The 22,795-nt window shown below is 36.0% G+C and overlaps 1 protein-coding gene across 2 annotated transcripts in view; it reads right to left on the bottom strand.

Moving 5' to 3' along the window:
- The window catches only part of LOC149534278 (long-chain-fatty-acid--[acyl-carrier-protein] ligase AEE15, chloroplastic-like), a 355,752-nt gene that overhangs the window by 15,539 nt on the left and 317,418 nt on the right, over positions 1 to 22,795 (bottom strand). For both annotated transcript variants that reach the window (XM_089803121.1, XM_089803120.1), the window contains one exon: positions 13,384 to 13,543. In XM_089803121.1, the coding sequence (XP_089659247.1) occupies positions 13,384 to 13,543 (160 nt within the window). The remainder of the gene's footprint in view (positions 1 to 13,383; positions 13,544 to 22,795) is intronic.

The raw sequence follows: 22,795 nt of genomic DNA, 5'->3' as shown, positions 1-22,795 counted from the left end.
TTGCTAGAACTTCTAGAAACATCCTTTATAAAATCTCATTATAATGCACTTTTTATAATTAAGTAATTTTATAAAATAAAAAGTGCAACTCAACTTAAAATTATAACATGTAGGCCCCAATAACACATAATAATAAAATATAACCTCTTAACACTTCTTCAAGAGCAAGATATGACCATCTGATCCGCAGAATTGACTCTCTCTCCACACCATTTGCTTACGAGAGTCTGGAATAGGCAAATCCATGATCAATGCCATGTCGAACTAAAGAGGGGACATTACAGACATGGGTCCCCGATCCCATCAAGTGATTGGAGGCAGTGAAAAATATTTTGATCACGAGCAGACAACGGATAGAGAAGGAATCCCGTACACACTCAAAATACGAGTCAAATAAAGGAGACATTAGACTGGTGCATAAAACTAAGGCCACACAGATACCAAGGGACCTAGTGCCAACTGGATTAAATGCAACACATTTAATAAAGAAGCTTAACGAGATATATGGGAATATAACGAGCTAAAATCCAACGTGGATATATATTATAACTTCTATGTATCAAATTGGTTATTTCTATATTTAGTAATTATGTTATTTCATTTCTATATAAAATTGAAGAATTGGGTTATTATTGAAAATACAAAATAAAGAGTTAAGTAATATTCATTTCTGTTGTTGTCAATAATCGGCATGAGTTAAATTACTAACATCTTAATTAATGTTAACATTCTTTTTGTATTTCTATAAGAGCTATTTGCCTTTATCTTTTCTAAGGATTTTCTTGACGGAAAAGAAGGATTGATATCAGATTCAAAGGGAGTTTGACACTAAATCAAAAGCATCATTAGATGAAGAAAACTTATTGATATTCAAAGGGAGTTTGAAATTCCATGCGTGTGATTGCATTATTTTGATGGGCCTTTAATGTCCCCATCTTTTAGCCTTTTAATGGAGTTCTTAGCTTTTCATTCTCCAAAGACTAAGTGGAGAAATAAGGAGAAATTGATTAAATTAATTTCTTATGAAGTCATTAAATAAATTAAAATTAAAAGGTGACTTCATATTTAATTAATTTAATTAAAAGTGACTAAAGTTAATTAAATAAATTAAAAGAACCTTCTAAAGGGGGAATTAAATATTATTTTATTTCCTCTAGGAAGAGGTCCATCTATTGGAGGAAAAGAATAAATAGGGAGGGCAGCCTCATTGTTGAGCATTGAATGTGTTGCTTTCTACTAATCCGGATAACTTGTGGAGCCAAGGGTTCTTGCAGTTGCTACATTGATTGTTGGGAATGAACACTCCCATTGATTTGCATAACTGATGTAGTGAAATATCTTCGGAAGGGTTGCGGGTGTTGGAGAAGACAAATTAGCCTTTTCATTGTGCCAAATTTGTGGCTTAGGGCCAGATTTGTGGAGTAAGGGATAAGTTGGATATTGCTACAAGAACTCGACTACAGTATTGCTGCTACAATAACTTTGCTACAATATCACTACTATAGTAATGCTGCTATAGTGATTTGCTACATTAATTTGTTATAGGAAAATTCATATTTTTGGAGCAATTCTAGGTTTTTATCTACTACATTTTGCATTGTTTGAGAGTAGATATTTAGGGCATTGGTAGGGTTTGTAAACTTTGTTGTAATTTGATTTATATTAGAGTTTTATATTATAATTTATTGCCCTAATGACTTATTGTTGAAGATGCATATTTTCTCATTTGTAACCTATGTTTATATGTTCCAATAAAATACAAAAAATATTTGCATCGCCATTGTTAGTCATTTGGAGTTTGCAAGCATATCTCTTTTAGTTTGGCATTTTGGAAAGAAATCAGAATTTAGATCTGCAATATATCCCTTGTGTGCAAAGTGTTTGACGAAATTCTCAAGTTAGCAATCATGAAATAAAGATTAGAATTGCACAAGATATTATAGTGGTATTAGAACTTACTTGCAAAGTGTTTGGTGAAATGTCAAACACCTAAATTTGAGAAGGATTTGGTGTTTCACGAAGTTGTAACTGGTTGGGGTTATTGCAGGGCCTACCCCCTATGTATATCATGAGGAAGTGATGACTACCAAATGATTACCACTTGTAAAAATTATTGGAAGGTCACGATCTTTCAATAGCATAATCTACCATTATGATAAACATCTTATGATGGCTGAAACAAATCATTATTGATGATTACTTCCATGGCGGACTAAGTTCCTTAAAAAGACCATGGCCTTCTATTGTGATAGACATTTTATGATGTTTGAAATAGATCATAATAAGATTATATCTTGCATGGTGGATTAAATTCCTTAAACAAATCATGAATGTTCCTATAGTAAGTTTCATTGAGGATATGTGTACACATACGTTATGACCATTTTTGAGTACTTGGTGACGTTATGCAACTTGATGTTCAGGAGGCCATTACTGAGAGTACTTGGTGAATATCACGCGAATTGATGTTCATGAGGCCATTACTCAGAGTACTTGGGGAATTTCTTGCAACTCGATATTTAGGAGGCCATTATTCACTACTCAGAGTACTTAGTGAATGTCATGTGACTTGACGTTCAAGAGGCCATTACTCTTAATATCATGAGATGATATCTAAAATGGTGGATATCTTTTGATCAAAGATATCCTTAAACTTGCCCTACCTGATTTTTACATGGAGGTAATCTTGTGTTTATCCTCCCTAGCTAAGAGGGAATGTTGATGTTTTATAGCTTCAGCCAGATATGACAAAACACAAAAAGAATATATAAATGTGTGTGTGTGTGTGTGTGTGTGTGTGTGTGTGTGTATAATGATTCTTCATTTTATATATGTACATAACTTCATATATATATGTGTGTGTGTATGTGTCATATATCTAATAAGAGATTCAAATTTACAATATGTAGAGACTTATATATATATATATATATATATATATATATATATATATATATATATATATATATATATATATATATATAATCGCGTGATATGTTATGAAACAACACACTTGTGTTAGGGCATGTCTCATGAAGAGACATGCTCCATTGAGTCATATATATTATTCTCATCAGGCTGCTCTTGAAACTGTTATCTCCAAAATCTGCACCCTGAAAAATTTACTTTAAGCCCTAAAACTCGCAGTGATTTTGAAGAAACATGGGATCAGCCAAAAGTTGTGGGTAACTTATAACTTGGTTGAACCTCCGGATTTGTTGCCCGGCTATAAAGTTCTTTCAATTTTATAAGCCTTGGTTAATTTTTATTAAATTGTCCAATTTTAAGCTTTTAATTGGCCATTTTATCGCTGAATTTTTGTGAGTCTCCAAACTTCCATGTCCCTGGCTTGTTCCTAGCTCTGTACAGCGCTTGAGATCATTGAAATCCAGCTTCTGAGCCTCAAGTTATAAAAGGTTAATGATCGCCGCCCAAACACGTATTTCTTAACCTTTAACTTCTCAATAGGTTAATGTTAACCACCAAAAACGTGTTTTTCTTAACCTTCAAGCGAAAGGTTAATGTTAACCACTAAAAATACGTTTTTCCTAACCTCTCCAATAGGTTAATGATAGCGATTAAAAACGCGTAATTCTTAACCTCCATGAGACGGTTATTAACCTGCTTGAAAATTTCCAATTATATAAACCATATGTAAATATGGATGTGAATCAAGGTATGCATTGAATTGTATATAAATCATTTGGCATAGTGCATATGCAAACATGGACGATGGTCTATGTTCTGAAGTAAATTAAGCGCAGAATGATAAAGTATGAGGAACACGAGTCCCATGTTCATTCAGATCAATTCTCATACCATTGCCAAGCATAGGGTCTGTTCGAGAGAATCAATCGGCAATCTTAGTGACATCTTGTCAAGAGATAATCAAAACAAAAATGGAGTTCATTCAGCATTCCCTCACCTCCGAGCCTGATAATTCAGTTATAAGTCCGCAGTCAAAGGTTTTATAAGTTTGCAAAATTGGTATTTCTAATACCTTGGAGTTAACTGAATACATCTAAAGCCGTATGCAGTAGAAACCATGCTCGGAGTCAAAGAAACGCGAAATGAAGGAGCCGTGAGATCCAGGCTACAATATTGTTAAAATGCAATAACCGTGCGCCACCCCATTCAACGCACTATCAACTCATGATTCAACTTTGTTAGAGTTAGTCTGAATCTGTGGTTATCATAATGGGCAATCGATGATATGATGCCAAGTTTTAAATGCCTTCCGCCCTCCTCCCAAGTCGAGCCGCACGACCTTCGGCAATTGATGACACTATAATGCGTCTTATCAATATCAAACCCCTCGATAGTTGATGGTTGAAGCCGCACGCAAATGAGGACGCGAGTGATGCTAGGATGAGACAGAGGACAGTGCGGGAACTCCGGTGGAGATTGCAAACCCAAGATGAATGATAGCTAAGGGCGGGGTTACGGCTTTGGAGATGGTGAGCAAGCAAAGTGTTTGATATATTGCCTAATCCCACATGGTTTCGTGGACTTCGATGATTGCTGGATTTGCTCAGCCGGAACTTTGTATAAAGGCTCTCATCTGTTTTGCATAATGCTGCAGTGAGGAACATAAAAGATGCAAGCAACTCCCGAAATCGCCCCTGATTTGTTTGACGGAATGCCAAAAAAAGGTGGTGAACATAAACCGAACATACAAGGTGTTGGCAAAATGTTTGACAAAATACCCTTTCCTGACCTGCAGCTTTGGAAGTTCCACTCATTAAGTCACCTGAGTTCGAATCAGCATTCTTATTTTCTTTGTAACTCGGCATATTTGAGAAAAGGATTGAAAGTCAAACCATGAAGTACAAGTATCAGAGGCCGGATTATGCTCCTGTTTTAAGAAGTACGCTTCCAGATATTGGTGATACTATTTTAGGAAATGTTTGTCTTCAAGACTTCTGGTCATCTCTTGCGAATGAAGAAAAACTCCATTAGCTAGAAAAATATTGGACAGTGGCTTGGCCCAAGCAGGCGGGCATCCCATTTCCGTACAATGCCCAGAGTTAGTGTTGGAATGCATGAAGGCTTATCATCCCAGCACTAGGGAAGTTCTTTCGCCAAACGATGAAACAATTGCCCGCCTGGACCCTGCATCTATTGCTATCATTTTTCGATTGCCCGCTAGGATGCAATATGCCAACATTAATCTAAGAACTGCCAATGAATATTTTACTGCCAATCAAACTCAATGTTTAAATACTGTGGCAAGATCGTGGTTCTTCCAACCAAGAAGAGGCAAATCTCAATTAGGCAAATCCATTCACAGAGCATCACTGAAAGAAGATGTGGTGAACATGGTAACCTTGTTGAGCAGGATCGTTGGTCTTCGGGATTCACACGAGTTTGAAGGTTGGATGTTTCTATTCATTAATATAGTCTGCGAAGGAAAACAATACATTGATTGGGCTGAAATTATCAGTGACTCATTGCACAGACAGCTCATGGGACTTCGGGAAAATGACTACTTTTATATGACTTCATACCTTTTCTATGCCATTGCAAGTACCAAAAGTTGGCCAGGACTTAACCGACAGGGCATTTATGATGACACGACCATCATTTATAATTATCTTCCTCAAATTCAGTATGATAATAGCCTACACCATTTCAAAAGAGTGAATGACGCATTCACCATGCTAACTGTAAGGGAAATTCAGGGGAACATTGGGCTCAGGATTTCACCAGAAGCAGCGATGAAAGTGCAAAAATATGGAAGTGTTTTTATACAATTTTCGAAGTTTACTTATATCCGGCTGGCTGCCTATGATGGATGTCCGTTGATGTTACCTAGATTTGTTGATGATAAACTAGTCTTAATTGAAATGTGCAGGCAAATTAATCAAATCAACAAACTTTGCAAGAACAGGAGGACAGATGAAATAACTTTTCCTATCGGCATCGGATATTATAGTTGTGACACTGCATCAGATGCCAGGAACATTGAAAGATCTATTGCCACAATAAATTTGCATCCTTACACGATGCGTTTCCCTTATGATAGTAAGGGCTATGCTGTGAACGAATTGAAGTTAAATCCTAGCCTCGGTCACTTTCCGGCTTTAGAAGACTTTTGGGAGGATTGTGAAAATGACTTCGAAGTCAGGAAGAGGGATTGGATGCGGCTTACAGTACGACAGGTAATAGACTTCAAGTTAGACATTGATGTAACAGGCATAGATGATGATGAGGCTTCTTTGGTTGATCCTTATTATTACGAGAAAATTGAATTACTAGGGCTCCCTCCTATTGATTGGTCAACTCCCGAATTGAAAAGCTTGAAAGAGAGGTCTTCCTATGTTCTTAAAAGGACAAGAGACTGGATCAGTAAAGTCAGAACCGAAAAAGCAACTGGTGAATCTCAAAATAAAGAGGGGAGAAATAATACAGGGGAATCGTCTCAGATGGCGATAGAGGCCACTTCTAGTGAGCAGATACAACAACTGGATATAGATGCTCAAGATCAAGATGAAGTTTTGAATCAGCCAAATAAGTTTACAGTCCAAAGGAAAAGGACAAAAATGAAAGGTAGAAGGAATGAAAAAGACCAAAAAAGCCCTCAAATCGCTGAATCACATGTTCCAGTTACATCCCCTCGTGATGTAGCAACTCCTCGTTTGAGCCTTCATCCTCCTGATTTGCCCATAATAGACATTACACAGTTAGATGACCCGTTATCTAATTCGGAAGACTTAATGATGGTTGCTGAAAATGTAACAGGTGCCGAATGAGTTTCAAAGGTTACACATTCATGGTTCCAAGATAGTCTTCAGAAGAGGAAGAAAGTTGTTCAAATGGTTCCACCTCCATTTGATATGGTCTCTAGCATTCTTCAGAAGCCTCCTAAGGCGAAAAAGACCAAAGTGATGTCCAGGTTAGCTATTGATAAAACTTCAGGCAATTTGTGTGTGGAATTAGCCAAGCCTATAGTTGAAAAGAATGTTGATGAAGCATCTGAATCAGATTTTATTCTAGAAAACGTTGACCTTGGTCCTTCTAATGCGGAAAGAGAGTTTCAAAATTTTGAATTGATTGCTGTTCAGATGTTGCAAAGAGCGAAGAAAGAGAGAAGAGCCAAAGAGCAACTCAAAGATCAACTTCAGATGATGGTAGCTTATGTTAATTCAATCAGCAATCCTTCTAATACCGAAGTCGTGGCCACCCCGTCGGTTCTAACAGGTCTTGATGGTATTTTAGATCATACTGTTGTTCAAAGAATCGACCAACAAAAGTCATATAGTATGATGATCGAAGCTTGGATAAACAGGATGATAAAAGATGTTTCAAAACTTATAACTGGAGTAAAAGAGATATGTGGGAAAGCCATCACGCAGATATAGGAAATTTCTAAAGAGCTGGAAAACAGAAAAGAACATAAATCCAACTGGCAAAAAGTAGCTGATGAATTAAAGGAAATGGCCAAGTTGGATACGAGCACCCTACTCCTTGAGAAAATTATTGCTGATCCAAGTGACAACCAAATACGTATCTGGAGTAAAAGTGTTGGTTGGAAGATGATAAACATCAACAAAGGGATCACTGAGTTCGAAAAGTTAATAACTTCTTTGGAGCAACTGAAAGCAAAAAGTACAGATGAATTAATCTCTACTATCACAGGTGGGGTGCCAGTAAGTGATCTTCAGCATGTTGATTGTCAGTTTCTCCTTGATTCCTTCAGCGTTCAGATTCATTCAAAAATAGAGAACCGTGTATCAGATGCTGAAACTATGATGAAGCTTAGCCTGGTTGCAGTCACGCTGGGAGATTGTAACATTTCAGCCTATCGGCAGGAGTCAGAAGAAATCCAAGATAGATACCTCACAGCCAAACTCAGGATGGAAAACGTGTTCATTCCGAACTATGAATCAATGATACTCATCCGAGATGCTTACAGGGCTTTCCGAGACAGATCAATTGTGTCCTGATAGATAGGGCTAATAGCTAGAAGAATTAGTGATTGTATATGCAAACGTTTTTAGGAATTCTAGCTAAAGTTTTGTTTTTACAAGTTTCCTTGTATAGGTTAATTTTCTTAAGGTTAATTAACCTTCCAAAATTTCGTATTTCGGAGGTGGTTATTAACCCTAGAGAGGTAGTTATTAACCTCTATGTCTATATAAGGACACCTTTTGGCTTTGTAAAGGGGACTTTTTTTTGGTTGGAAAAATAAGGGAACACTATGCTGAAATTTTGATCGAGGGATAAATTTTGGAAAGTATGTACACTTTTTATCTCTGAATTGAAAAATCTCTATTGTTTTTCTTGGTGCAAGGAAATGAAATGAGATCTACTTTGGGTTTCTTATTTTAAAATCCAAATTGTTATACGTTGTAGTGGACATTCTCATGGTGCTATGCAAATGTTTACAGATGATAATGAATGTGCTTAATAATACAGGTTGCTTTCAAGCGTAGTTCTTGGGTATCTCTGTTATCGATCTTGTTAATCTCCGAAGGCTGTGAGGGCGTGTGGTGCATTCACCTTCCACAACTTTCTCTTAAATTTTGAAGTTTTAGATTCTTTAATTGAAAAACCTTTTAAAAATTATATCTTACGAGGGAGCTGCCCCTCCCAACGCAGAGGAAGGCCGGATATCAAGGGCCTATCCAACTGTTGTGAACGATTTGCCACATACATTCCATTGGGCAAATTCTTCTGTGACAAATCTGTTTACCAACAGGATTCTAGGCCGGTTCCTGTATGATATATCTTATACCTTACTTATACTAATGGAAATGTGAAAACTTTCAGATGGGAAAGGGTAAAAAGATGACCTAAAACATAGAAAACTTAAAGAAGTAAGGTGATACACCAAAATTGATAACACAGATTACTGCTATACTTGAGACACAATGAAAGCTTTGACAAGACATTCACAAGAAACCTTATTTGAAAATTTGCTAATTCACATCAATGATTTAAGAGAAGGTCTATGAACTTGAAAATATACGAAAGGAATTTGATCACAATCGAATACATCAATAATTTAAACACAACTCAAAACCTATGAACGGCTATTTATAAAGAAGGTACAAGATAAGACATCATTCAGAAAGGCCTATAATTAAAACACAATTTGAATAACATCAATCACCTTAACACACACAACTAAATCTATCAACTCCAAAACTGGTTCCAATGAAAACTTTATTTTTATCAAAGGCCCTCAAAACAATACATCTGCATAATGGATTAGAATCATAAAAAAAATATACACTTAAGGATCAAATCACATAAGCGTCCTCCCTCCAAATCTAAACCCCTTCCTCAAAAATAAGAGGAGTATATATCAATAATACAACTGTCTCAAAGCAGAAAAGCTGGGTCGAAATAATGAGTTAACTCATTATTAAGCACCTCTGAAAAGTCTAATGACATGCTCAAAATATCTCTAACTGAGGTTCCACCAACCATGCATAAGAAAAGTGTAAAAAAGTCCCCCAAACTGCCATAAATCACTCCATAATGCACTCTGAAGTCTTCAGCCTGAACTATGCCTCTAAATATATCAACTGAAGCTGCCCGTTGAAATTTGGCATTTAAATATGCCAACTCCTCCTTTAACTCGTTTTGACTCTTGACTTATTGATTCCATTCTCTTTTAATTGCATGAAGGTTATTATCAAATAATTGATTTGAAGAATATCAATTACTTTATAATAATTACAATTTAATACTATGCAATTAAAAAATAAAAATAAAAACGCAAGACAAAAGTGAGTTCTCCCTTTTATTTGGCATTATTATTAAATTGCATTCAAAATTTATCATTATCTATTAGTTGATTTATAAATTGACTTATTGATTCCATTCTCTTTTAATTGCATGAAGGTTATTATCAAATAATTGATTTGAAGAATATCAATTACTTAATAATAATTACAATTTAATACTATGCAATTAAAAAATAAAAATAAAAACGCAAGACAAAAGTGAGTTCTCCCTTTTATTTGGCATTATTATTAAATTGCATTCAAAATTTATCATTATCTATTAGTTGATTTATAAATTATCAACTAAAGACAAATAATATTACAATATTTATGTTAAAGCAATGCAATTTAATAATAATTATATAGACATTATATTATAAATCTATAGCACTATCTCAAATTGCATAAAAGAAAAACGACTCCATATTACCTGGACCCGAAATTTTCTAAAATGTAATTGAGGAAAGGTTAAAAGGAGAGATTGCGATTTTATTTCCTCATTTGAAACTCACGTGAATGAGCAGCAAATATGTTAGGGTTAGAAGAAACCCTTATCCGCCATGAAGCATTCAGATCTTGGTATGAAAAAATGAAATTTTTTCAAGGGTGCCAATTGGTGTTAGGTAGTCGTCTTCTACAGCTGACTCCACATTCCTTTTGATGACGTCTCTCCTTTTGCTGAGTATTGAAGTTGCTTCACTTTTCTTGATGTTGGCATGGCTGGAGATACGCATTTGGTATGAAATAAAGGGGTTTTGCTGCAGCCGTTTTCTTTAGCTCTGTCGTTAAGACACCTGGAGGTTCACAGCTCATGGTATGTAATATGGCGCTGTTTCTTTCATTTCTTTTGAAGCCAATTCCATGGATGCCTTTTGTGGTTCTTTGCTGTAAGTTTATCATAAATTTGAGTTACTGGTTCTTGTTGTGTCTGAACCTTGGACGTCATTATCACTTTCAAATCTGTGATTTTTCTTGGAAATCATTTACTAAATTTAAATGGAAATTTTTTAATGCTGAAATTATAGCAATAATTGTGAATTCTTTTTGGCTCTTTGCTGGGTTCTCACGTTTTTACGCTGGTATGAAGGTAGAGACCTTTTCTCTGATTCGACTTTTCATATAGCTTTTGTTAAAGCTGTAAGTAAGTTTCCATTTTGCTATATATGAAATTTTTAAAGAGATATTTGCAAAACTACTCTTGTAAATAGTAACTCCTTGCTGAAAGTCGTTAAAAATCAATCTCTGTTTATATCTGCTCTCCTTAGGTTTGAATTCTGGATGCTGTAAACCTCCAGATTTGTGATTTCTTTTCAATGAAGCTTTCCTCTGTTGTTGCCTGATCCTCTGTTGCTTGGAAACATAAAAAATAAATCGTGACCTTGTTAAATTATCTTTTCCTCCTCATCTCCTTATGAAATTTTTTTTGCTTCATGTGTATGCAGGAAAAATGATTCCAGCTGTTCATCTTTTCTTTCTTTTGTTATATGAAAGTTCATAAGACACCCAGATCGTGGTTGACTTGCTGGACGTTACTATACAGAAATTATGAACATTCTGTTTGCTTGACATTCCATTGTCTTATCTTTGCTGGAAATAACTATGCATGAAGACATTGCAGATAACTCAGATCTGTGCCTTATTATGAGGATTTTTTTGGCTTCAAAATGATATTCCATCCGTGGTCTTCTGCTGTATACGCATCTTCTTGTTTAGACCTTTGCAAAACTGTTACACATAATGTTTATTTTGCTAACAGTCACCATAACACTAGGCTCATCTGTTATTTAATTTTTTGGTGTAAGCTATGATGACATTCTTTTCATTAGATTTTATCTGCTGAAAGTAGTCCATGCATTTTCCTTTTTCACTTTGCTGTATATAAAATTTTCAATAAACTGTTGACAACAAACCTGTAGATGACTGTGATACTCCATTTGTGTTAATTCTATGTTGATGTCTGAGCAAAATTCATGAGAGTTTCTTTCAGCAGAGTTGATGTTTTTATCTCTTTGCTATACATGAATTTCTATGCCACAAAAGATTTTAGTCAGATCTTTGAGCATTGCTTGCATCAATAGCATGTTTCTTTTGCAATTTCGAAAATACTTGTCCTTAGAAGATCTCCTGTTGTAGCTTTCAATCTCGCTGTATGAATGAAACAAAAGGTTTCAAAACTTTTGAAAGTTTGTCCCTTTAATGTTTCATTTGCTGCTATTTGTATACATACCAATTCCATCTGCTACGTCTATCCTGTTTTCACCAAATTTTATAAGTAAAAGGTTTCAAAACAAAAATGAATTGTCCCTTTAATACTCTTGCACCTCATGATCGACCTTTCTATTTGCTGATGTACGTCTGTATTTTACTGAGATGAATAGCATGTAGGATGGTAAATATGAGATTTGAGTGAGTCATCAGCATTGCTTAGATCCATTGGATCTAACCCATTCTCTTCTTTGTGAATACAGGGATTGGAAGCACGGAACAGGCGATGTCTGGAGCAGCGAGAGGATGGATGCAGTTGGACGCCATATCACCAGTCATTACAGGCAATGACTGGTGCCCATGATCCTTTCTCCTTTTACCCTTCTACTCAGTTATTGATTTCAGTAGGATATAGATGTATGTCAGCATGTAGAGACTACTCTCACAGTCAGATGTGTGGGAGAAATTTACTTTCAGCATTTAATTTGTGTTATGGTTTGCTTCATTATGCAAATATTGAACATTATTTCAAAATGAATAAAATACTTTTCTTTGATGTATGTTCTGAAAATTACTTTGAAAGTAATAAGCATGTATTTTACTTCATTTGAACATATGTGAAAAATGAACAATAGGAAAATATTGCAGAACACTGTAATACTATTATAAGTAGCAGCCCTCTTTATCATACCACATCTGATCAACGATCCTCAACAGTCACAGAATGTAAAGTCACTTTGCAAAGTATGAGGAAGCTCAAAAGAGTGAAACCAATATAATGAAGAGTTCTACCAATAAATAGGGCCACGTATACACTGATTCTAGAAATCAGATTCAAATAAGCTTATAATTTTCCCATTTGCAGCCTTGAAAAGCTGTTTGAGAACAACATTAGGGACAACAAAGCCATTTGTCATGAGACCTCCTAGACTGTTAAGACTTGAGAGAGTAGATGAGAATGAAGAAATGTGTCAATCTCACCCAAAAATGCCAACATTATTCCATGCATATCATACATATGCGAACAACTTCAAATGATAAAAGCTATCATTCCTTACTTAAGGTGACTAAGTGTAGAAAATCTTTTAATATGGCTATAAGGATGATTCTCGATACTCTAGCTTGGTATGAGACTTTTACAATCAAACTCATACTCGGGTAAAAAGATTGTGACTAGATTTGATTCCAAGTGGTGATACTAGAAAACACTTAGATTTTGAAATATCATGCACCATCCTCAAGATGAGCCTTTAGTTTAAATAAATGATTTTTAGTTAATTGTCCAGTGTGGCAGAGAACTCACAATGGTAATAAAAGAACAGTTGAACTATGATTAGAATTTTCTTAAGTATATTATTGAAACCTTTGAAAAGTACAATGATGTTAAACTCCTACTCTGATGTTCTGAACTGTGCTCAAGATATGCATTAGTGTAATGTTGTACCTGAAGAAAGTACAATGGTATCTTTTGCACGGCCTTCAAGCACAAGCATTCCTCCACAATTACGTGCAGCACCTACTGATGATTGTGGCACAATCCATCCTATGTCACCCGTGTCAAGCCAGCCATCTTTATCTATAGCTTTATTTGTTGCTGTTAGATTCTGCATAGAAATATAAGGAAGTCTCATTTGATAAACTCAAACACTCAAACATTTAGTCCTGAAACAAATGGACAAAGAAATAAAATCTGAAGCACAAAGAAAAAAACACTCTCTGAAACTTCCAAAATAATCTCCTGAATAACTTGCCTAACATCAAGGTAGATGATTTTTTTCCCACCAAATATTTCCAACACAAACACAAGGTATGACCAAGTTGTTGAAAAAGTTGTTACACACCTTGCACAATGCTAATAATGTAAAAATAAAGCTTTATTTGTAATGCATCTTAGACATGTGGATACTTCATGGGTTAGACATTCTTGAGGCCACTTGTATGTTGTATGGGACACTGGAATAAATACTTAATGTGGGTGTCACATTAGGAAAATATTTGATGTTGGGAAACCCTAGAATTTTAAAAAAAAATTTGGAGTCATGGTTTCATGATTTTGAGGCACATGTTTTATGTAATACCACTTGGCGTTTTATGCAAGCTTGTTTCTATAAAAGCAGTCACATGAATAATTGTAAAGGTGCTAGTAACCTTTTTCGAGTTGGCTAAGGTTGCTTGAGCATATTGTGTAAGTTACAAATGAGTGGAGAAAGCATGGTTTCTAAAATGCTTGTTTGCATGGAGGAATGCAACTATGATGCTTGACACTTTAAAGGCCTTGTGTGGAAACTTTGAGAGTGTATTGCAATATTGTTCTTCTGATAATAAATCAAATGGTACTTTTGGAGGCTGGGTTTTTTTTGAGAGGGTTTTTCCAAGGTGCACCAAGTGTTATTTTCCGGTGCATTTATTTATTTTTGTATTGTAGATTCTGAATATTTGCTTTTCATATTTTTCTCTTATGAGGATTCTTTGAAGATAGTATAGTATTGCTGCCGAAATCCTTTTACTTGGTATCAACGAATGGTCGTTAGAAGAAACATCTTAAACTCTTACGTGAAACCTTGGATTTGTAACAAAAAAATAAATATTAAAAATTCAAGGTTTTGGATGTGCTGCAAACTTGAGTTGTTGACAACCTCAGGTTTGTCTTTGAATATGGCAAATTGTTCTTTTTGTCTCTTTATCTAATGGTTTTGGCAGTAAAGTTTTGCAAACAAATGGCTTCTTATGAAAAAATAGACCTCAACTAGAGTAAAGAAGCTCAAAAACCCATGGCTCTATATAAAGCTTGATATACTTTGGAGTGTAGACCAATGCATAGTACATGGAAGAATTGATGGAATCGAAAGTATGTTCAATCATGCAAAATTCCTATGGTCAGACAATTCCATAATATGATATCACAATCAACAAAACGTACAATCTAGTCTGATACAAGTATTATAAGAATACTCAACATATTTTCATACATCAATTGGCAAGTCACATGGATACACAAATAAAATATGAAAGAAAGGTTTAATTGGCAAGTCACATGGATATACAAATATTTTAATGGGTCATAGGCCCTACTCCTAGGAACGCCCCATTGTTTGAGTTGGGGTCCTGCCACTAATGAGCCACTAGCTAGCAATTATACTAAATCTGCAGATTTGGAGCCCACCACCACCAAAGCTTTGCCATCAAGCAGCTTGGTGGCACAACTGCCCCTACTAGTTTGGCACCATAATAGTGGCAAATTGTGTTTTGGAAATACATGAAGAGCCAATTTTTGTTAGAAAGCACAACTTTCATTCAAGGGGTTGGATTTTTGCATTTTTAGAGTCAACAAGCTTCAAGTATTGAGCCATGGTATCACTAGTGTTTCCAGATTTTATTGTTTGCAGTAGAAAATGCAATTTGGAAGTCAGCTTTGTTCTCCTTGGTTCAATAAGTCTATCTTGTGCTATGGTGTCCAGTTTTGGACTTCCTATAGGTGACAGAGCATTTTCTAAATACTTAACTAAGGATTAGGTTTGAAAATGTTAAGATGTGATTTGACATTAGATCATGAATAGTCTACATATTTGTCCCTAGTCATCCCTTCTTGACATGTTTATTGATGTAATGATCAACTTATGTGTTGCGTTGTGAAATCTCTGAGTTGAGCATTTTTCTAGGAGGCTATCTATCCTTAAAAGTTGCGTAGATAACTTGAAGATGTGTTGTCTATACTCTGATCTTTCAATATTGATGCAAATTATGATAGTTGGCCTTGGTTTGGTCACTTGGTGCATTGATATGTTTGTTCTTATGAGACAAAACAATAATGCTACTTGACATGGTCGTATTGTGGGAGCTATTGTTGTTGACTATTGCTACAGTTGTGTGAAACTTAGTAGTAGTTTGATACAACTACATGGAATGGTGATCATGGTGTCCAATATTGGAAAACTTGCCAAAAACTTGTGAGCACTTCCAAATCAAAATGCCAAGTGACTTATTCTCTTGGAAACTTGTCTACGATTTTTTGAAAAATTTGCAACCTTATAAAAAGAACTATCTTCTTCTTGATCAAAGTTAAAAGCATCAAAGGTCAAAGTTTCCAACTTAGGGGGGAATGAAACCATGGATTTAATGTGGTTCATGCGTTCTTTCATATCGCTAGAGACACAGGTGAACATATCAATTCTAGCTTAAATAATGTGGCAATTTTCATCTTCAAATCCACACTGAAACTCATATACAATTTTGTGCTCTCTGGTGATGCTTCTTCTTTAAGAGGAATAAATGACTTGTCAATCTTCTCCATTTTCATGCATGTCAAGGAAGGTTCAATCTTTTTTCTTTCATAAGGATTCCATGGCGTTGAAGATTCCAGTATTGGTGGTACAACAACTTCGATAATGTTCCCAAGATGATCTTTGTCTGAAAGCAATCTTAGTTCGAAGGGGTTCTTGATCTGAAGGGAATTTCAGTACAAAAGGGGAACTCGGTCCGAAGGGATCTTGACCCAAAGGGGAACTTGATCTGAAGGGGAGCTCAATCCAAAGGGGAACTTGGTCCGAAGGGAATCTTTGTCCGAAGGGGATCTCGATCCGAAGGGGAACTTGGTCCGAAGGGAATCTTGACCCAAAGGGAACTTGATCCAAAGGGAATGGATGTCGTACGGTGGTAGGATACAGTGCAACAAGGATGCAGTATGGGCGCAAGAGATTGGTGGCATATAGAGTATTGGCCATATAGATGTAAGGGTTGATGGTGTGTAGACTATTGGCCATACAGGCTAGAGGGGTGATGGCATATGGAAGTGCAAACTGTGTAGAATGTGTTAGGATTAACCTGAAAGATGAATAACACTTTGGCTATTTGTGAACAAATAGTATGTCCCAACTCTTCCATGAAGAACTGAAGCCATATCATCTCCTTGAATGCCTCTGTATCAACAACATACTCTACCTCTGTAGTGGATAAAGCATTAACCTTCTGTAACCTAGAAACCCAACTCATGACTACCCCACCAATAGTAAATACATAACCTGTAGTGCTTCGCCTGGTATCAATATCCCCTGCCAAATCCAAGTCAAAATATGCTTGTAAATTAGTAGTAGAGCCCCCAAAATGTACACACTTACTAGATGTTCCTCTCAAATATTTGAGAATCAATTTAATCGCATTCCAATGATCAATTCTTGAATGACTTATATACCTGCTAACAACTCCCACTGCATGTGCAATATCTGGCCTAGTACATACCATAGCATACATCAAGCTTCCTAAAACTGAAGCACAAGGTACCTTAGACATCTTATCCTCCTCTTCTTGTGGCTTTGGACACATCTCCTTAGTCAACTTCAAATGATCAGGTAAAGTTGTGTTGACAGCTTTAGCATTCTCCACAGAGAAACATTGCAACAACTTCATAATATAATCAGCCTAAGATAATGTTAATTTCCTGTTCTTCCTATCTTTGCATATCTTCATACCAAGGATTTGTTTTGCTGCCCCCAAATCCTTCATAGCAAATGAATGTGCTAACTGTTCTTTTAACCCCTTAATGTGATCCATTTTAAACCCGACTACAAGCATATCATCAACATATAAACATAAAATAATGTAGCTATCATCAGCCAACCTCTTGAAATAAATAAAATGATCTGAACGATACCTATTGTATCCATGCTCATGCATAAAACTGTCAAATTTTAGATACCATTGCCGAGGTGCTTGCTTCAAGCCATATAAAACTTTCTTCAATCGGCAAACTAAGTTTTCCTTACCTTTGATCTCAAATCCCTGTGGCTGTGCCATATAGATCTCTTCATCCAAATCACCATGAAGAAAGGCTGTTTTAACATCAAGCTGCTCCAAATGCAAATCTTCAATAGCCACAATACTTAAAATAGTGCGAATAGAAGTCATTTTTACATCAGGAGAGAATATTTCATCAATATTAATGCCTTTTTCTGTGTAAATCCTTTTACCACTAATCCGGCTTTAAATCTTTTCTTACCTCCATCCTCTTCTTTTAACCTATAAACCCATTGGTTCTGTAAAGCCCTTTTACTTGAAGGCAACTTGCATAAATCACGTCTTATTTTTCAGCAAAGAGTCCATTTCATCTTTCATTGCAGACTCCCATAGAATCTTTGTATCCACCTGCACAGCTTCATCATAACATTTAGGTTCACCAGCATCAGTAACATAGAATACAAGGAGAAAATCTTTCTGGAGGTCTACTTAGCCTTGTTGATTGTCTAACATTCACTGGAGTGTGTGGTATTTGTTGTTGTAGTTGTTGCACATCGTGAGGAATTGCTGGAACGTCATCTTTTGGAGTATCATCCAGCACTACATAATCATTTTCTTTCTTCTCATGCTGCTGTAACAGATCTTTATACAACACTTTCTAATTGAACATGACATCCCTGCTTCTTACAATTTTATGATTTGCAAAATCCTAAAGCCTATAACCAAATTCATTAATGCCATATTCAACAAATATACATTTCTTTGACTTAGCTTCCAGCTTGGTTCTATCGTCAGAATCTATATGAGCAAATGCTTCACAACAGAAGTTTTTGAGAAAAGAATAACTCAGCTTCTTACCAGTCAATGCTTCCTCTGAAATACCACAACTCAAAGGAGTAGAGGGACCTCTATTAATCAAATATACAATAGAATTGATAGCCTCCGCCCACATGTTTAAGGGAAACCTTGCATGCAACCTCATACTTCTTACATGCTCCATTATAGTCCTATTCATGCATTCAACCACTCCATTTTCCTGTGGAGTCCTTGGAACAGTTTTCTGTCTATGAATACCATTAGCGGAGCAATAATTTTTAAATTCATGACTACAATACTCACCACCATTATCAGATCTGAGACATTTTAATTTCTTTCCAGTCTCATTTTCAACCAAACATTTCCATTTCTTAAATGTTTGAAATATATCAAATTTTTGTCTAAGGAAATAAACCCATACTTTTCTAGTTGCATCATCAATAAATGAAACATAATAATGAGAGCCACCAAGGGAAGATACCTGAGCTGGTCCCCATACATCTGTATGCATGAGCTCTAATCTCTCACTTTTTTTTTCCTTCCCAGTCTTCACAAAATTCACTCTCTTTTGTTTTTCATACACAACTTTCACAGAAATCCATATTAGCACATTTCAGGCCTGATAAAACTTGCTTTGAATGAAGTACTTTCATACCTTTCTCACTCATGTGCCTAGGCCTATGGTGCCATAACGCTGTATTAGAATCTATAGTAGTCGTTTGTTTTCCTTGCTCAATTGCAGCAACTGTTCTTGAACATATATTTTTCTCTGAAATAATCAAAGTAGAAGGAACAAAATAACTTGTACAAAGATATAAAGTGCCTAGTTTCACACCTTTTGCTACTACAAGGGAACTTTTGAAACCTTCCAATTTTTATCATTAAAAGTAACTACACAACCCTCATCGCCCAGCCAATAATTCCCATTCTGCAACTTAATCTTAACTTTTCCCTTTCCGACAATCTGACAGGGTTCATTATCCCCCAAATACACAAGCACAAAATCCTATTGGACATAATCAATAAAATAACCTCTATGAGGTGTAGCATGAAATGAAGCACCAGAATCTAAAACCCATGAATCATCAATAGTTTCTAAAGAAAGAAGCAAAACATCCTATTTGGATTTGTTACCTACCACATTTGCCTCCTTGTTCCCTCTTGGTTTATCTCCTTCATTGTTCTTTCAAGTCCAACAATCTTTCTTCTTATGCCTTGGTTTCCCACAGTACTAGCAATCTCTTGGTCCTTTGGATTGAGACCCTTTTCCCTTTGACTTTCCTCTTGATTTCCGGAATTATTTCCTCTCTCAGTCATTCTACCTCTACTTCGTGCCTTAAAAGCACTTCCTGATGTAGATCCACCTGAGGTTTTCCGACAAGTTTGCTCACTCAGAATAACACCAATCACATCATCAAATTTTAGGGTATTAAATCCAAAAACAAAATTACTCAGCCATTACTAAGCCATTCCAGCTTTTAGGCAAAGAACACAAAATCAAGAGAGCCCCTAATTTCTTCATCAAAATTAATACCCATGAAAGATAACTGACTAGTAATAGTATTTAATCCATTTAAATGATTAGCAACAAATCCACCTTCTACCATTTTCATATTAAATAAATGCTTTATGAGAAATACCTTATTTGAAGTGGAGGGCTTTTCATACAATTTCGATAGGGTTTCCATCAACTCTTCCGTCATCTTCACTTTTGAGATATTAAAGGTCACTGATGGTGCCGAGCATAATCTAATGCTTCCAAGTGCCTTTCTATCTAAAATGTCCTAGTCCTCATTTGTCATAGTTCCCTGTTTCTTGGATTTTCCTTCCAACGGCTTCGATAAATCCTTCTGATAGAGATAGTCCTCCATTTGCATCTTCCATAATTGAAAGTTCTGCCCATTAAACTTGTCAACCCTCAGCTTACCCTCATCTTCCATCGCTCCCACTCAACCATGAGAGCTTCCTGCAGATGATCACTAAAAAAAAAGAGACGACGATTTGGCTAAAAACAAATGTCCGTCTAGCTTTGATACCACTTGTTAGGAATTAGGATTAACTTCAGATAGAAATAACAATTACATGCAAATATAACGAATATCAAAAAATAATAGATAGCACAGAAGAGAACACAAGACACCAAGATATAACGTAGTTCACCCAATCCCAAGGCTACGTCCACCAACAACAAGTCCAATATTATTATTATCTAGTGATTACAATCCGCAATCCCTTACAACTCAATACCGCCGCAAGAAGCTACAATATCACCATTACATTATGAAATCCCTAACTCTAAGCCTTTTTATACAAGCGTTTTACCACTTACATAATTAGGGCTAGAATAAGTCTTCCAATAGAAAAATAGTAGCTGTCGCCTTTTACAATATAAGGTCATTTTTGGCTTCGAGGGTGCTGCCCCCAAATCCTCGTAGAAATAATATGGGGAGAAAACCACACCAAATAAACCTCCAAGTTTGATTAGGCTCCACATTAGAATAGAATGATGATTGCTAAAGGTTGCTATTGTGAGCATGGATAAATGAATGGAAATGGGAAATTGTGTTTCCTTCAATGACAATGAAGTTGAGCAAATACAGAGATATCAATACAAACATAGAGTGTACGAGCATTATTTGAATCAATATATATATATATTTTCCAAGAAACAATGATAACAAAAATAATGCTCTGAGTCAAGAATATAGAACAGATTAGGGTGAGGGTTGAATCCCATAGAAATCGTGTGAGCCAAATAGGGAAGGTCTTTCACTTTCAAAATGGAAAGAAGAGTAGAATTCCAATTGGAATTCACAATACAATTAAATAATCCAAATTCACATATCAATCACTACCTACATGTCATATTTAAATACCGTTAGGAAGAACTCCCAAGGGTTTACAAAGTGAGTGACGGTAACATCTATGGATGCAAATAAAAATAAACATGGGTCTAAGATATATTAAATCAATCGGCCCATAGACAAAGTTTTTTATTTATTTTACGACGGGAACATTACAATCCTCCCATTCCAAAATTTTATTGTCTTCTAACAAACACAACACCGGATGCCGAAGAATGTGTTCGCACAACTTTCTTCAAGCAAGAGACATGGAAGAGTTGTGGATGCGACTCCCTTCTGGCAGTTCAAGTTCATAGGCAACTTCATTGGTACAATGAGTTACACAATAAGGGCCATAAAAACATGGCCTCATTTTTGTCTTCCCCTTTTGCCTTCGGTGATGATTTCCTATATGGCTGGAGTCTGAGATAGACCAGATCGCCCACCTCAAAACTTCTCTCAATTTGGTGCCTGTCGGCATAGATCTTTTGTTGATTCTGCACCCTTTGCAAGTTTTCCTTCAAGAATCTCAGAATATCTTTGCCCCTCTTGAAGCCAGTCTTTTGCCCTAGGTGCACAATTGTCACCCAGAACCATGTCCACAAATGAAAGGGGTTCATACCCATAGAGTTCTTTGAAGGGTGCCATCCCAATAGACATGTGATAAGTTGTATTGTAATAGTATTCCCCCAAATGCAACCATTTGACCTACGCTTGTTGCTGTGTTGAAACATAGTTCAGGAAGTAGCCTTCTAACCACTTGTTCACAATCTTCATTTGTCTGTCAGTCTAAGGGTGGTATTTGGTACTTTGCAACAATTATGTTCCTGCCAACCGAAATAATTCTGTCCAGAAGATACTGAGAGACCAATCATCTTGTCACTAACAATATTTCGGGGTAACTTGTGTAGGTGGAAAACTTTTTTGAAAAATAAGTCGGCTACCTGTGCAGCTTGGAAATTTGAGGAGATGGCAAAGAAGTGTGCATACTTCGTAAATCTGTCAACCACCACAGAGATACAATGCCTTTCATTTACCTAAGGAAGTCTAGCGATGAATTCCATAGAGATACTTTGCCACTTTTGTTTTGGTATCGGTAAGGTTTGTAACAATCTGACAAAGTGTGTTCAAATTTGTTTTATTGGCATACTGCACATTTCCGCACGTACTGCAAAATAGCATCTTTAAGTCCTTTCCACCAGAACCTCTCCTTTAGTTCTCTATAGGTCTTGAGAAATCCCGGGTGTCCGACCAAGGGTGAGGCATGTATTTCCTTCAGGATTATCTGCTTCAGTTTGGGCTTAGGCACTAAGTATATTCGATCCTTATATTAAATCATGTCATCCATCACCTTGTATTGATCGTCCTGAGTGTCGCCATCCATTAGCTTACATGCAAATGTGTTTTTAGAATATTCCACCAATAAGTGTGCTTTCTAGTCAGCTGAAATTTGAGACAGTAAGCAGA

This window comes from Cupressus sempervirens, chromosome 10 (genome assembly GCF_028749045.1).
Source record: "Cupressus sempervirens isolate cs-2001-9-10 chromosome 10, ASM2874904v1, whole genome shotgun sequence".
Lineage (NCBI taxonomy): Eukaryota > Viridiplantae > Streptophyta > Pinopsida > Cupressales > Cupressaceae > Cupressus > Cupressus sempervirens.
This window is presented reverse-complemented; position numbering and strand designations above follow the sequence as displayed.